The following is a 15,034-nucleotide window of genomic DNA, read 5'->3' as shown; positions in this document are numbered from 1 at the left end:
TGCTGTTCCCATAGCTCATATTGCAGCTCACAAACACCCGTACCTCTGGCTCCAGGGCATCTGACACCCTCTTCTGGCTTCTTCTGTAACCCAGCACTTGAGTGGTGCACAGGCACTCTCACAGATACATAAAGTTTTAAATTAATGCTTTATATGATTAGTATCAATTCATAAATCACTGACTTTTATTTATTTTATGAAAGGATTCATATAGACTTCCTACCACAGTTCTTTTTAGACTTTATCTTATTTATTTGTGATTGTTTGGGCTGCATGTATGTATATACATCACTGTGCATGCAGGATGCCCATGGAAGCCAGAAGAGACCATTAGAGCCCCTGGACCTGGAGTTACAGGGGGTCATGGAGTGATTTCTGAGACATAGCTTAGGCTAGCTTCAAACTCACTGTGTATTCTAGGCTGTCTTCTTGCTTCAGCCAGAAGCGGAGATTATGAATGTGATCTCTGTACTTGGCTGGTCTGGTGTTTTAATGTGTATATAATGTGAGCGTTTTTTTGTTTTGTTTTGAGGCAGGGTCTCATTATAGCTTTGGTTAGCCGGAAACTCACTTGATAGACCAGACTGACCTGAACCCAGAAATCCACCTGCCTCTGCCTCCAGAGTTGCAACTCAAGGTGTGCATTACCAAACCCGGCCATGTGAGAAATTTTCAGAGTCTAGGTTTATATTGTATCTTCTTGACCCCCGTTGTCATGTCTTCTCTGCTGCTTTTTTTTCCTGTGGCCATGATTGTGTAGAGAATGAAATATGTCCTTGACTGGTTTCTCCTAGTGGTTTCCCAGAGTTTTATGCTGCAATTCATTAAAAATGTTTCCAACTTCAAACATTTTAAGTGAAAAATTACTTTTCCAAAACAGATAAACTAACCAAAACTAGAAAAGCTTTTCTTTTTTTTTTTTTTTTTTTTTTTTTGCACATTTAAAAGTGTCTAGCTAAAGAGAGACAGCTGAATTTTTAGTTCTTTGTATCTAAATGCTTTGTTGTTGGCATTTTTATCATGGAAAGGCATAGGCTCTATAGAAACAAATGTGGAAAGGGAAGAGTCTTAATGTGTGTATTCTGATTCTGACAAGTAATGGTGGGGTTTTTGTTTGTTTGTTTTTTGTTTGTTTGTTTGTTTTGGTGGTTTTTTGAAACGGTTTCTCTGTATAGCCCTGGCTGTCCTGGGGCTTTCCTTGAACCCAGAGATCTGCCTGTCTCTACCTCTGAAGTGCTGGGATTAAAAGGTCTGCCTCCACTGCCTTAAGTGGTGGTTTGTTTGTTTGTTTCTTTTTTTTTTCGTTTTTAAGTTCCATTTTAAAGAATTATATGTATGTGAGTACACTGTTGCAGTCTTCACACACACCAGAAGAGGGCATCCGATTCCATTGCAGATGGTTATGAGCCACCATGAAGTTGCTGAGAATTGGACTCAGGACCTCTGCAAGAGCAGGCAGTGCTCTTAACTGCTGAGCCATCTCTCTAGCCTTAAGTAGTGGTTTCTTAAAAGTTAGCTGTGGTATAGAATTTGAACATGTGTCAAGGACCTTTCTATATTTATGCAAAAATTATTGGTGTGTTTTGCACTTTGAATGACTTTGCAAATTGTGCATAGTTTGACTTTGTGGCTGACTCCAAGCCTCTGTATCACCCTTTGAGAACTGCTGTTTTAGAATCGGGATGCTACCTTGAGGACTGATGTAGGTCCCTCCCTTTCCTAGGCTGGAATAAGAAGGGTGGTTGAAGCTGAACGAGAACAGCCCTCTGTAAAGCTATGCAGCTGGTTATCTTCAGAGCTGTGGTTTGGAATCTTCACTGACTTTTATAAATACATCTCTAGTGTTTCTACTGTGTTTGGTGCCAATTCCCTGGGTATTGCCCCACTTCATTGCCTTTAGAGAATTAGTTATCTATCATGGCCCTGCTACTGGGAGTCTTGACTGTATTTGTTTACTCTTCTTTCTTATTTTCTTTTAAGATCCAATTTGCCAAAAGTCTTATTCTGTTTCCAAGTAAAATATGTCGTGTGTCATATTTCATATGTCACAAGTTTAGCTTTGTGGCTGCCATGATTGTATCTTAGTGTTTCCAAGTAACTGATGTTCACTCAAAAGGCTATTCAAGCCTAGCAGGAATTTGAAATACACAGCAGGAGTGATCAGAGCAGTGTCATTATCCTGTATGAAAAGGTTTTGAGGTAACTAGTGATCCATAGTGGGCTTCTAGCAGGCTGGACAGATTGCTATGACATGTACTAGACTCTTCCCTTGTCTTTGAATTAAGTGAATCCTTTGACTAGTGGGCTTTCTTATGGGGTATTGCTCAATGCTATAGACTGAATGTTCCCTTGTAAATTATTAAATCCAGGGTTATGTTTGTATTTGATATGTGTGCATATATAGTTGCATGTATGTATATTTAGTATTTATATATATTAGATATTTTTTTGCATTTTTATTGATTTTTTTTTTTTTTTGCGTTTCACATCATGTACCCCATTCCCACTCATCTCCCCATCCCTTCATATTTGCCCTTTGCTCTTGCAACCTCCCCCTCCAAAAGACAACAAAAAATAAAACTAATAAAAAGCCCATCTTACTGTGGAAGCTGTGGTGTATCATGCTGTGTCACACAGCACATCCTTTTGACCACCAAACAGCTTTACTTGCAATAAGTCATTGCTCTGCTTCACGGCCTCTGGCTTCTTTTACTCTGTCAGTACTGGATCCTTACCTGGACTACTTGAATATCTTGCTGTTGTCCTGTGTCATGGAGATCCTGCAGCATTGGTTCTGTAGGACCAGCCCTTTCATGAACTCAAGCAGTTCATAGATGGGGTAGGTGTTGGGTTGGGCCAATTCCAAGCCCTAGATCTGCATGGGTGGTAGATGAGTTGGTCAGCCAGCCAGTTCTTCTGGTGTTCACACCATTGGGGCCAGGTCTTCAGCACTGCCCCAGTGAGGAAGTGGGGCCAGCTCACCTGAATGCCACAACCAGCAAGGGGCAGGGCCAGCTCTCCTGCACCATGTCACTGGCCATGTCACCCCAGCCAGCTCAGGTGAGCTCAGTTCAACCTTGCTGCCTAGGTGAGGTGTGAGGCTATTCTCCAGACTGCTGCAGCTGTTGAGGGGCGGGGCTGGCTTAATCTTTAAAGCCCTTGGACATTAACATGGTCCCAGGCAGCAGCCCAGACTAGGGAAGTCTGCATGGCCTTTGGTGGTAACATGGGTCAAGAACTCAAGAACATTGGCACAGTCCCCCACTAGACATGGTCCTCTGCAGCAGCGCAGGCCAGTACCTCACCATGGTCTCATGGCAGTGCAGGCTACTCACATCAGACTGTTCTTACTACCCTTGAGTCTTTAGTTCCTTCTTCACCATGTATGTATCATTCTGCTTCTTTCTCCCCTATCTCTCCACACTTGCTCATCTAAGTGGTGCCTTGGCTTCTGGGTATCCTCTGCCCCTCACGCATCATGTGGTAGCAGGCAGGGGTCCTAGTATTTATGTTTTTAATGAAGTCAGATGTACTTGCTGTGGAATTGCACTGAGGTAATTTGAGAAAATTTAATACTTTCAAAGTCTTCAAAGTCTCCAGAGATAATGAAGTCATACAATGAAAAAGATGCTCTTTCTAATTCAGGGTTTTGTTTGTATCCTAAGCTGGTCTCAAATTTAGCAATTCTGCGTCTTCTAAGTGCTGGTACTTATTCACCTGCCAGCATGGCTAGTAGAAAGATTTCTTTTATGTAGACAGGAGCGTGTGCTACCATTACTGTACACCTTTGACATGTCATGGACTAGCCCAGTGATGGTGTGATTTTAATATGGGCTCTCCAACAATGCTCTGCTTTGTGAATAGAGGCCTTACATTCGAGTGTGTGTCTGTCTGGGTGCAGGCAGGGGGACAACCTTGAATGTTGTTTCTCAAGCATTATCCTTTTTTTTTTTTTTTTTTTTTTATATAGTGTCTCACTGGAACGAAACTCACCAAGCCAGCTAGGCTGGCTAGAGAGTCCCAGGGTCTGTCTGCCTCTCCAGCACTGGGATTACAAGTACTACCACCCTGCCCTACTACATTTGCTGGTTTGGTTAAAATTAAGAGTTCTGGGGAGCAAACTCAGGTCCTGTGCTTGCAAGATGAACATTTCTTTCTGACTAAACTATCTCTCAGTTATTCGTTTGTGACCTTTTTGGAAATCAGCAATCCTTTTAAGTAGTTGGTAGGGTTCTCAGTTGGAGCCGAGAATAGTGTTCATTATGTCATCTCTAACAAAAATTTAGTGGCCTATGGAAGAATGAGTAGAAGAAAAATGATATTCTCTGAGAATTCAGTCACTTTCTATTGTATTCATCTAATGGTCTGGGTATCATTTTTACTTTGGAAAGATCCGCACATAATTGTACATATTTATGTGGCTGTGATAATTTGATACATTTATGCAATGTGTAATGATCAAATCAGGGAGTTAGCCTTTCCCCTTCTTTAAAAAGTGTTCTTTCTTTGTATTGGGAGCCTTTGAAATTCCTTTTTTTATCTTTTAGAAATAAAATTGGTGCTAAACTGTGAACTTTAATTACCTTATTGAACCGTGATACTTGTTATCCATCTTTCTCCATGCTCCCTCCACCTTGGCTCTGATTTAAAGTGTCCTGGTTTTTTGGTGTTTGGTTTTTGTTTGCTGTTGTGCTGCTGCTGCTGCTGAGGATGGTAATGGCAGCGATGACTGGGGTCTTGCTGTGTAATCTTTGCTGGTCTGGAACTTAGGTAGACTAGGTTGGCGTCTCCTGTTTTATTATCATATCTAGTACTTGGCTACTGATGTTTTTGTTACTGTCAGGAGCTTGAGGGCTCAGGTGGTATTTTGTTTGTTTGTTATTTAGACAGTCTCTCTTAAGTAGCTCTGATTGTCTTGGAACTCACAGAGGTCCACCTGTCTTTGCTTGAGTGCTGGGATTAAAGGTATGAGCCACTTCACTCAGCCTTTTTTTTTTTTTTTTCCCTTTTTCTTTTGTTTTTCTTTTCTTGTTTTTGCTGAGGCTGACATTAAATTAATCACTTAACATTAAATTAATGTTAAGTGAGGGTATGTAGAAGCCTATCCCTTGTTACTGTGATTGTTAACTCTATTGCTCTAATCCTTATTTCCTAGAATGACAGCCATCTGGGTACCTAAAGGTCCTAACTAGAAATTTTCTCTAAAGCCAGTTGTGATGATTCATACCTAGATTCCTTGGGCTTGGGAGATGAAGATACGAGGATCTGGAGTTCAAGGATAGCCTTGGCTACATTGCCAGTTGAAAACCACCCTGAGCTACATTAGACCCTGTCTCCAAACAAACAAAACCATTCCCCACATCAAGCAAAAAAGGAGGAGGAAAGAGATGCCCTCTGTCTGTATTTAACGATAAAGTTGTGAGGATGGGGAAGGGATAAAGAAAGAAAGAGAAGTGTAAGAAGAGAGAGAGGTAGGAGGCAAGAAAGTTGGTTTTGGTATATAGGGTATGTGACATAGCAGATTGGCAAGTAGGCAGGGAATATGGACAAATGGGTGCCCACAATGTAAAGTTAATTTCCATTTACATACCTGCTCTGGAGGTTCACTGTTTGGTGAGGAGGTAGCCTGTACCCTTACAGGGAAGATTTGCAGTGTTTAGTATGGCTAATGGAATTCAGAAGCGCACTTTGCAAAGCTTTTTGGAAGATGTGGTTGGAACTAGGCCAAGATGTAGAGAACACCCTAAAAGCAGACATGGCCACTGAGGCCTTTCACATGAGGCTTCCTACAAGCTGGGCAGAGTGACAGTATGGCCAACAGTTAACTTCTCACTGTCTGTGTGGTATCCTGTGGCTGTATCTGCCCTACCCCATACAGGATCCATTCCTTATATTCTGAGTGTTCCCAGTTCCTTTGATGCTCACTCTGCCGAAGTATACACTTCTAGGTGTCTGTGTGGCTTCCTTGTGTCCTCAAGTCTCTGCTTAGTGAGGATTTCCTTGACACCCAGTGTAAAGTAGCAGCTCCTTCTGGCACACACCAGGCTTTACACTCTATATTTTTTTTCCTCTTGCTGTACCTAGAATAGTGCCTGGGATTGTAAATAGGTGTATGTGTGTGTGTCTGTTTGTCTGTCTCTGCGTGTGGACAGGTAGGCATGGGCATAGGAGATGGTTTTCAGCAAACTGAAAGGAACAGCAGGAAGGCATGAGCAAGTGGGAATTCTAAGACATCCAGTTTTTATTTTGTGGCTGTGATTTTCTTGTCAAAGCAGCCCTGAGATACTTGAACTGGGCAAACTCATCAAAGTGTGTATGTGACATTCTCATATAGAAGATTGAGATTTGGATTTGGTTAGTTTGTCTTGCTTTAAAAAGCTCCAGGGATTCCTCTTCAGTATGTTTTTCTTGGAAAGGCTTGTACTCCTAAGTGAAACTTTGGTGATTCTGATGCCTCTTGACCTCCTCTTAGGACCCTACTGTGGACATGAGTCGGTAATGCCCACTGAGGACTTCTGGGAGCCATGTCAGACGAATCCGCCTCAGGGAGCGATCCAGACCTGGACCCGGACGTGGAGCTGGAGGATGCGGAAGAGGAGGAGGAGGAGGAGGAGGTGGCAGTGGAGGAGCATGACAGGGATGACGAGGAAGGCCTGCTGGATGGTAAGTACCTCTACTGGTAACAGAGATTGCCATATCCTTTCTTCTATGGAGTTTTTCCTGGGAGAACATGGTATTTCTAGTTGCTTTTTTGGAGGACTGGGGTTAGAGGGTGTTGAAACAAGGTCTTGCTCTGTATAGCTGAGGCTGGCCTGGAACTCACTGTAAACCAGGTTTACTATGAACTACTGTAATCCTCTTGTCTTACCCTTCTAAGTCCTGGGGTTTTAAGTGTGTGTATTATGCTGAGGTTCTGGTTGGATTTTGTAGACTTGTCTGTAGTGAGAAGAACAGGCTGAGGATAGGGTCACAGAACTTCTGTGGTCATTCTCAGGGGATGGATGGTTGTTCTTTCAATGAAACCTTGTTTTAGTGGTAGAAAGATGAGCATTTAGTCCATCTGTGACAGAAAGGTAGGCTCAAATCCAGAGATGGAGAAGTCTGTGGTAGAGTCCCTATGCCAAATCTGCAGTCTTGAAGTGTGAGCTCTCAGGTATAGTGATAGCTGATGAGTGTCCTGTGAGTTTCCTGAAATCACAATTAAAATTCTGCTTGCATGTTTGTAACGAGGGCATTATATGAATAGAGATTCTCAGACAGATTGACAGTCCCAGAATGTTAATCTTTGGTAGTGCTGGTCACTTGTAAATTGCTCCAGTTAGGAGGCAGCTGTATCTCTGTGGCCAATAGGCGTCCCCAAGATTACCTTTAAATCCCTGTTTCCTTTGACCCTCAGTTTGTTTGTTTGTTTGTTTTGAACAGGGTTTCACTTTGTAGCTCAGGCTAGCCTCAAACTGGCAGTCCTCAGGTGCACTAGGCTAACATCTGGTTTTTGAAATAGCATAGAAACTTTCTTTCTCTTTTGTGGCACTGGGAATTGAATGTAAGGCCATTGGCTGGTAGCAAAGCCCTTTATCACTGAGCTATATTTCCACCACTTTTTGTATTTTGTTTCTAGTCAGGGTCTTACGAAGTTGCCAGGCTGGCACTGAATTTGGCCCAGGCAGACCTTGAACTTGAAATTCTCTTCCTTTAGTCTCCCAAGCACTTGAGATTCCAGGACTGTGCCACCAGACCATCGAAGCTCTTTTGATATTTGTGTGTACATGTGTTTGTGTGTGTTCGGGTGTGCACATGGAGGCTAAAAGTTGACATTGGGTGTCTTCTTCAGTTCTCTTCTCCTTTTTGAGACAGATCTCTCATTGAGCTAGACAACCTGGCCCATAAACCCCAGGGATCCTTGTGTCTCTATGTTCCATACTGAGATTACTAATGAATACTTTCATGCCTGTCTTTTTTTCATGGGTTTGGGGATCCAAACTCAACTTATCATGCTTGAGCAGCAAGCACTGCCCACAGGCATCTTTCCAGCTTTCCACAAACCTTTTCTTTTGTTCTTTAGTCTATGTTTAGGTTATCTAGTTAGTCCTAGACCTTCAGTTAATTCTGGCCTTTCATGGCCTATAGTACTCACTGAGGAGAAAGCCTTTGGTGATAACAGACTACCTTCTACTACTTTGTGGAACGGAACATTGCGCTAGACCATCACTTTTTTGAAGGAGTCTAGGGAAGTGTGCTCCACCCTTCAGATTCTGATCCTGAGCAGCAGTCTTCTTTCTGCTGTTACATTCTTCCGTTTTTTTTTTTTTTTTTTTTTTTTTTTTTTTTTTTTTTTGTGAGGAGCTGACAGAAGGCGGCTATCATCCTTGCAGCCATCTTGAGCCATATACCCCGACAAGAGACTTGTTTACTATAGCCTACAGCAGCTGAGCACACTCTGATAATATCTTGCTTTAGATACCCAGGATTTTTCCCTTGGGTGTGTGAGACTTAAAGATGTGACTTAAAGGCGTGGCTTAGAAGTGAGACATATAAAAGGATGAGATTAGAACTTGGAGACACTAGGGACTAGGAACCCAGGACTTAGGACTTGGACTAGAAAGAGAGACTGAAGAATAAACGGGATTGAATCACACTCTGTCTGGTCTCCATTCCTCGTGCCCCTCCTCACTCTCTCTCTCTTGCTGAACCCCAATCCGCTGACTGGAGCAGCCTGGGGCAGTGTGGACTTTAACAATTTAGCCCTCAAGGCTTTTGGCAATTCGGGTTCCAACATTGACAGAGCGGTCCATGACATTTTGGCCCCCAAGTGTGGGGTAGAGCGGTTCTCAACATTTTTGGTGCCTAACTCGGGGCATCTGCAGTTTGGGAATATATGCAGACAGAACCTCTTCCCCAGATAAGCACTGGATCTGGCCCATTCCAGATTCTAGTTAATGGGTCTTTCCAGAGGACTGTTGCAAAATTCTTTTTGGTATCAGGATGCCAGAATCTATCTGCATCAGATTTCCCTTCAGAATCCAAAGTTTAAAAATTTAAAATAAAGAGTGTGTGATGAAGGATATTTCTGGAGGATCCCTTGGTAGGGTACCATGGTATCAGTCCCTTTGGATTTACGCCCAAATGAGGAACTGGTAAAAGTGTAACACATGATTGACATTGTTTAACAATTTGTTTAGCTTGTTTTCTGGTAATTTTAAACGTAATTTTTAAAGTTTTAGAATTAAGGTGATGTAACTCATAAGCCTTTATGGCCTGATCCAAGTTAGATGGCGGATCTGATAAAGTCACTGCAGCTACACGAGTAGCTAGATCTGCTTTGGTGTTTCCCTCAGAGAGAGGACCTCTTGTTGCGAGTTGGGGGGGGGGGACGGACACAACACATTTTCATTCTCTCTAACCTCACACCTGCTATGTGGTTCAGAAGTCAGATTTTCTCTTTATTACACCGCTCACATCCTCTCTATTTAACCTTCAACTCCCTGGTTATCTGCAACACTTTCTGTTTCTCATCTAGGTTCTCAGATTGGTATTTGTAGACACCCTTAGAACCCTGTAAAGTTCAGATGGGTTTTAGATGCTGCTGATGAGTATGACACTTATATACAAATATATGCATTTATATATACATCTCCCTTGAATTTGTGTGTGTGTGTGTGTGTGTGTGTGTGTGTGTGTGTGTGTATCCCTAGCTTCTTGGAATGTTGCCCGGTCCCTTCCTTCTGTCTCTCCCTTCTTCACTCCTCCCTCCCTTCCTTTTGAGGCAGGGTCTTCATGAATTTCAGTCTGGCCTCAAACTTGACTTCCTCCTACTTCAACTTTGTAAAAAATTGGATTATAAGTCTGTTCCACTGTACCTGGCTTTGCTATGACATTTAATACATAAGGCTCAGGTGCATTTTGTGTTAAAAAAACAAGTTACAGGCGGGCAGTGGTGGCCCATGCCTTTAATCTCAGCACTTGGGAGGCCGAGGCAGGCGGATTTCTTGAGTTCGAGGCCAGACTGGTCTACAGAGTGAGTTCCAGGACAGCCAGGACTACACAGAGAAACCCTGTCTTGAAAAACAAACAAACAAAAAACAAAACAAAACAAAAAAACAAGTTACTTTGCACCAGACATAGAGATGTACACCTTTGATCTCTACACTCTAGAGGCAGAGGCAGGAGGATCTGTATTGAAGGCTAGCTGGGGCTACATTGTAAAACCCTGTCACTAAAAGGTAAAATAGTAAATTTCCTCAAATTTTACATCAAGGCTTGTGTGGTTTTTATTATGTTCCGTGATCTCTAGCAGAAGAGAACACTGAGGTTTTTTTTTTTTTTTTTGGATCCACTTAGCAGAAAAACTTGAGAGGCCTTGGATGCATCTGTCAGCATCTCTTTAGAGTATTTTATTGTTCTGTTGCATTTTTGAGGAGTTGGGGTTACTAGATGTCCAGCTTAGGGCTCTGGGAATGCTAGGCAAGTACATGAACCAGCCAAGATGTATCTCCTGTCTTTTGTTTTATTCTTATCTGTTTTACATGGAATATCAAGGCACTGGAATTCTAACCTACATGCTTAGTCCCTTCTGGGAGCTGCTTCATATCCAACAAAGTAAGACTTTCTACTTTTGACCTGAGGCTGAACCCCCTTTATCTTAGACTAGTGAGTAGGGAAAGCTAGTCTCCTCTATCTCTGGGCTTTTGACCCTCTTCAGGAAGTTTGCTTTTTGCTTTTCTTGTGGTTCCTTTCTATTTGTTCTCTTTGAAATTTGAAGTGTCAGGGATGAAGTGTTCTAGGCAAACAATCAAGGAAAGGCCTCAGGAATAAACTTGATTTAGACTCAGTAACAATGAGTTCCATTGTGGCTGGATTATAGTGAGATAGTTACAAATCAAGGGACAGATAGTCTGTGATAAGATAGGCAAGGTGTTCTAGTTTGCTTTTCTACTGCTGTGATAAACACCATGACCAAAAGGAGCCAAACAGGAAGTAAAAGGTTTATTTGACTTATACTTCCAAGTCACAGTTCGTCTCTGAAAGTCAGAGCAGAAGCTTGATGCAAAAACCACAGGGCCATGCTGGCTTTCTTCCAGGCTTGTGCTCAGCTACTTTTCTTATACAACCCAGGTCTACCTGCCTAGGGGAGGACCAACTTATATTAATTAGTAAGCAAGAAAATGTCCTGCAAGCTGTCTGTTGCAGTAAATCTCCAACCCAAATAAGTCCAGTCAAGGAAAACACAACTCAATATTTATGGGTATAAACTACAAGCCTAGATTGGGCAGATTTACCATTGCACTACTCTATTCCCCAGCTATGAGATCTCTTACAATTTGAGGTTTTTCTAGGCCACGTTCTTCTCCTCCGTTGTCCTTCCACCTCTGGCTCCTCTGTCACCTCTCTCTCCCCTCTACTTCCTCTTCCGACTCCTCCCCTAAGCCGTTTTCTCCACCTCCCCTTTGGCCCAAGCCTTTATTTTATAAATTCAATTGGACAGAAGGTTCACAAGATTCACTCCTCCTCTGCAGCCCCTCCCAGGAAAGTGGAACTACCATCAAAACACGAGGCCAGGGCTATCCACAACAGCTGTCCACAGGCCAGTCTAATAGAGGCAAATTCTCAATTGAAGTTCTCGATTTTCTAGCTGTATCAAGTTGCATCTAAGATTAGCCATCACACAAGAGGTATGAAAATGAGACAGCTAAAATCCTGAGTTAATTTATATATATGTATATTTATTTATATATATTTATATATCCCCCTCCCCGTGCGTGTGTATGCATTTATGTGTGTATGCTTCTGTTACAGTTATATGTGGAAATCAGAGGACTACTTGTAAGAGTTGACTCTTTTTTTACAGTGTGGGTCCCAGGGATTGAACTCAGGTGGTCAGGTTTGGCAACTGGCACCTTTACCAACTGAGCCATCTGGCTGGCCCTCACAGTTTGGTCTCATGGGTTAGTGATGCTGAATTCTCACCATGTCAGTAAAAGTAAATAGTGATAGTGTGCAGGAAAGATCATTCTCTTCAGGTAGCTGGAAGCAGAAAAAGTACAGAGGGCTCCAGAGTTAATTTAACCAGAAGCAACATGGGTGGGTTTGGTTTTATAAAGAATCACATGCATTCTCAATTCTAAGGAGGCTGAGATACATGAACCTTGAGGCCAGCCTGGCTAGATAGTGAGACCCTGTGAACTCCTAAGTCCTCTACCTCACAGGGTGGGGGGTAGGAAGGAAGTATTACATCTGAGAGGGCTGTACATGAATCGCATGTTGCCTAGCCTGCATGTGTAGGAGGCCCTAGGTTCAGTTCCTAGCACTGTGAAACAGAGTGAGAGTTCTACTAGGGAACGGCAGGTCCCTGTACCTGTAATTCTAGAGTTTTGGAGGCTAAGGAGTGAGGATTGGGGTGAGTTTGAAGCCAGCCTGGTCAATGTAGTGAGACCTGTTTTGAAAAACAACAAATAAGAAAGGGCTAAGTATGAGAGCTCCATAGGAGACTATTTGGCGCGCACAGGGTCTTGGACTCAGTCTTTTGTGTTCTGACCCTCCAAAAGTCTTCTGAAAAGGGCTAGAAAGTCATCATGTCACAATTGTCTGTATCTCCAGTTCCAGATGGTCCAAAGACCTCTTCTGACCTCCTGTAGCAGCCGGCATGCACGTGGTGCACATACATACATACATGAAGGCAGGATACTTTTAATATAAAATAAGTCTAAAAATTAAAAAACAAAAAGTCAGGCTGGAGAGATGGCTCAGTGGTTAAGAACACTGACTGCTCTTCCAGAGGTCCTGAGTTCAATTCCCAGCAACCACACGGTGACTCAAAACCATCTGTAATAGGATTTGATGCCTTCTTCTAGTGTGTCTGAAGACAGCTACAGTGTACTCACATACATAAAATAAGTCTTTTTAAAAAGAAAAGAAAAAAAACAAAACAAAAAGTCCCCCAAATAAAACTGTACCTGGGAGGAGAGATTTCAGAAATTCCTGCTTTTTGTTACAAATTATTAATTTGTGTGTGTGTGTGTATGTGTGTATGTGTGTATGAGAGAGAGAGAGAGAGAGAGAGAGAGAGAGAGAGAGAGAGAGAGAGAGAGAGCGAGAGAGAGAGCGCGAGCGAGCTGCGGGGCCGGGCCAGCCTGTGTATTGGACTGGGTTTCTTCTATTGTTCTCTACCTTAAAATTTAAACGTCCCTCACTGTATCCCAGTGCTCCTCATTCTGGCTAGATTGGCTGGCCAGTAAGCCCCCAGGATTTATCTGTTAGTCCCTCTAACACTAAAGTCACAGGCAAGCCTCACTGTGTCCAGCTTTTTACACAGGTGCTGGGAATTCAAACTCACCAAGCCGTCTTACCAGCACAGCTTTCTATAATCCTTTTATAAACGGAAACACATAGTATATTGCATTCTATATTCTTTCTACCAGTTCCACTTCATTTACTCAGCATTATTATTTTGATATTTATATGTGTTTTCTGATTCAAGATGAAAGTAGGGAAGAATGGGCATGTGTTTAGGAACAAAAGGAGTTATCAGGGCCTGTCATACTGGTGCACACTTTTAATTTCAGCACCCCAGGATAGAGGCAGAACTCTGTGAGTTCAAGGCCAACCCGACATATGTACTGACTTCTAGGCCAGTCAGGGCTACCTGTCTCAAAATATGCAAACAAAAACTGCAGAAACATTGAGTGGGAAGAGCCTTGGAGGGTAGTCAGGCCCTGTTAAATGACAGACAAGTGGAGGCACTAATGTCCCTTTATGACACTTCATGTAGTTAGGTTTCAGCATTTCATTCTCTTGCTAGGCAAATAGTAGCATTGCTTAAATTACATATTCAAACCAGATCTTTATTTATTGATAAGTAAGTTCATCTACTATGTGAATATAACCCAATTTTTTTTATACACTTGGTTTCCCCACAACTAAAGGGAATTTTGGAGGGTGGAGGGAGAAGGAGGAAAGGGTTTATTCAGCTTACACTTCCACATTGCTGTTCATCACCAAAGGAAGTCAGGACTGGAACTTAAGCAGGTCAGAAAGCAGGAGCTGATGCATAGGCCATGGAGGGTTGTTACGGACTGGCTTGCTTCCCGGGGAATTTTTTTTAAAAGTCAGATTCCTATAGCCTGGGCTTGCCTGATTGACTGTGTAGTTAAGGTTAGCCTTGAACTCCTAAATTCTTGATCCTTCTACCTAAGCTTCTGTAGTGCTAAGATTACAGACCTGTTACACCACACCTAGCCATTTTTTTTTCTTCACTGAAATAAAGCTTCTATAAGTAACTATGTGCAAGTATCTTATGAAGTTGGGCTTTCATCTAGCTTAGATAATGGATTCTGAGCCAAGGGTGTAGCTCAGTAGTTTCATAGCAATTATTGTAGCCCGGAGTTTGTTCCCTAGCACCCCCCTCCCCCTTCTAATGGACTGGATCGGTTACCTCCATCCATTATCAACCATCCAAGTCTTGGGGAAAACTGGAATAGAATCAAACTGAGACTAGAACCTGGTAGTGTTGTTAGAGACAGTATTTAAATCATTAAACATTTATTGTGCATACTAACAGCACTCATTGTGATGGTGCCAAATATGGCACCAACACTGATCATACCCACCCCCCCTTCCTCCTCCTCACCTTCCTTCTTCTTTGGCTTTTTGAGACAAGGTCTTGGCTACGTGGCCTAAGTTGGCCTTAAACTCACTGTGTAGTTCAAATCAACACTAAACACACTCTGAAGTTCATGCTGGCCTTGAACTTGAGAACGTTCCTTCTTAGCTTTCTGAGTACCAATTCATTGTTCTCTTCACTTTCTGTCTTTGCCTCTTTTTTTTAAGTTAAAATATAATTGCATAATTTCTTCCCTTCCTTTTTCTCCCTCTAGCCCTTCCCCTGTACCCCACCTGTTCTCTCTGAAATTCATGTCCTCTATTTCTTTGTTATGTATGTATTTATATATGCATGCATGCATGCAGAACCTGCTCATTCTGTATAATGTAACTTGTATATATATGTTTTTGTTTTGTTTAGGCTTTTTGTCTGTTGGGT

The 15,034-nt window shown here is 42.3% G+C and overlaps 1 protein-coding gene across 1 annotated transcript in view; it reads left to right on the top strand.

The window, feature by feature from the left end:
- The window catches only part of Rad54l2 (RAD54 like 2), a 105,932-nt gene that overhangs the window by 30,170 nt on the left and 60,728 nt on the right, over positions 1-15,034 (top strand). Inside the window, exon 2 of the mRNA XM_034484505.2 lies at positions 6,473-6,663. Coding sequence (XP_034340396.1) covers positions 6,525-6,663 — 139 coding nt within the window. The 5' untranslated portion in view covers positions 6,473-6,524. The remainder of the gene's footprint in view (positions 1-6,472; positions 6,664-15,034) is intronic.

The sequence above is a fragment of the Arvicanthis niloticus genome, chromosome 21, assembly GCF_011762505.2.
Source record: "Arvicanthis niloticus isolate mArvNil1 chromosome 21, mArvNil1.pat.X, whole genome shotgun sequence".
Classification (NCBI taxonomy): Eukaryota; Metazoa; Chordata; class Mammalia; order Rodentia; family Muridae; genus Arvicanthis; species Arvicanthis niloticus.
This window is presented reverse-complemented; position numbering and strand designations above follow the sequence as displayed.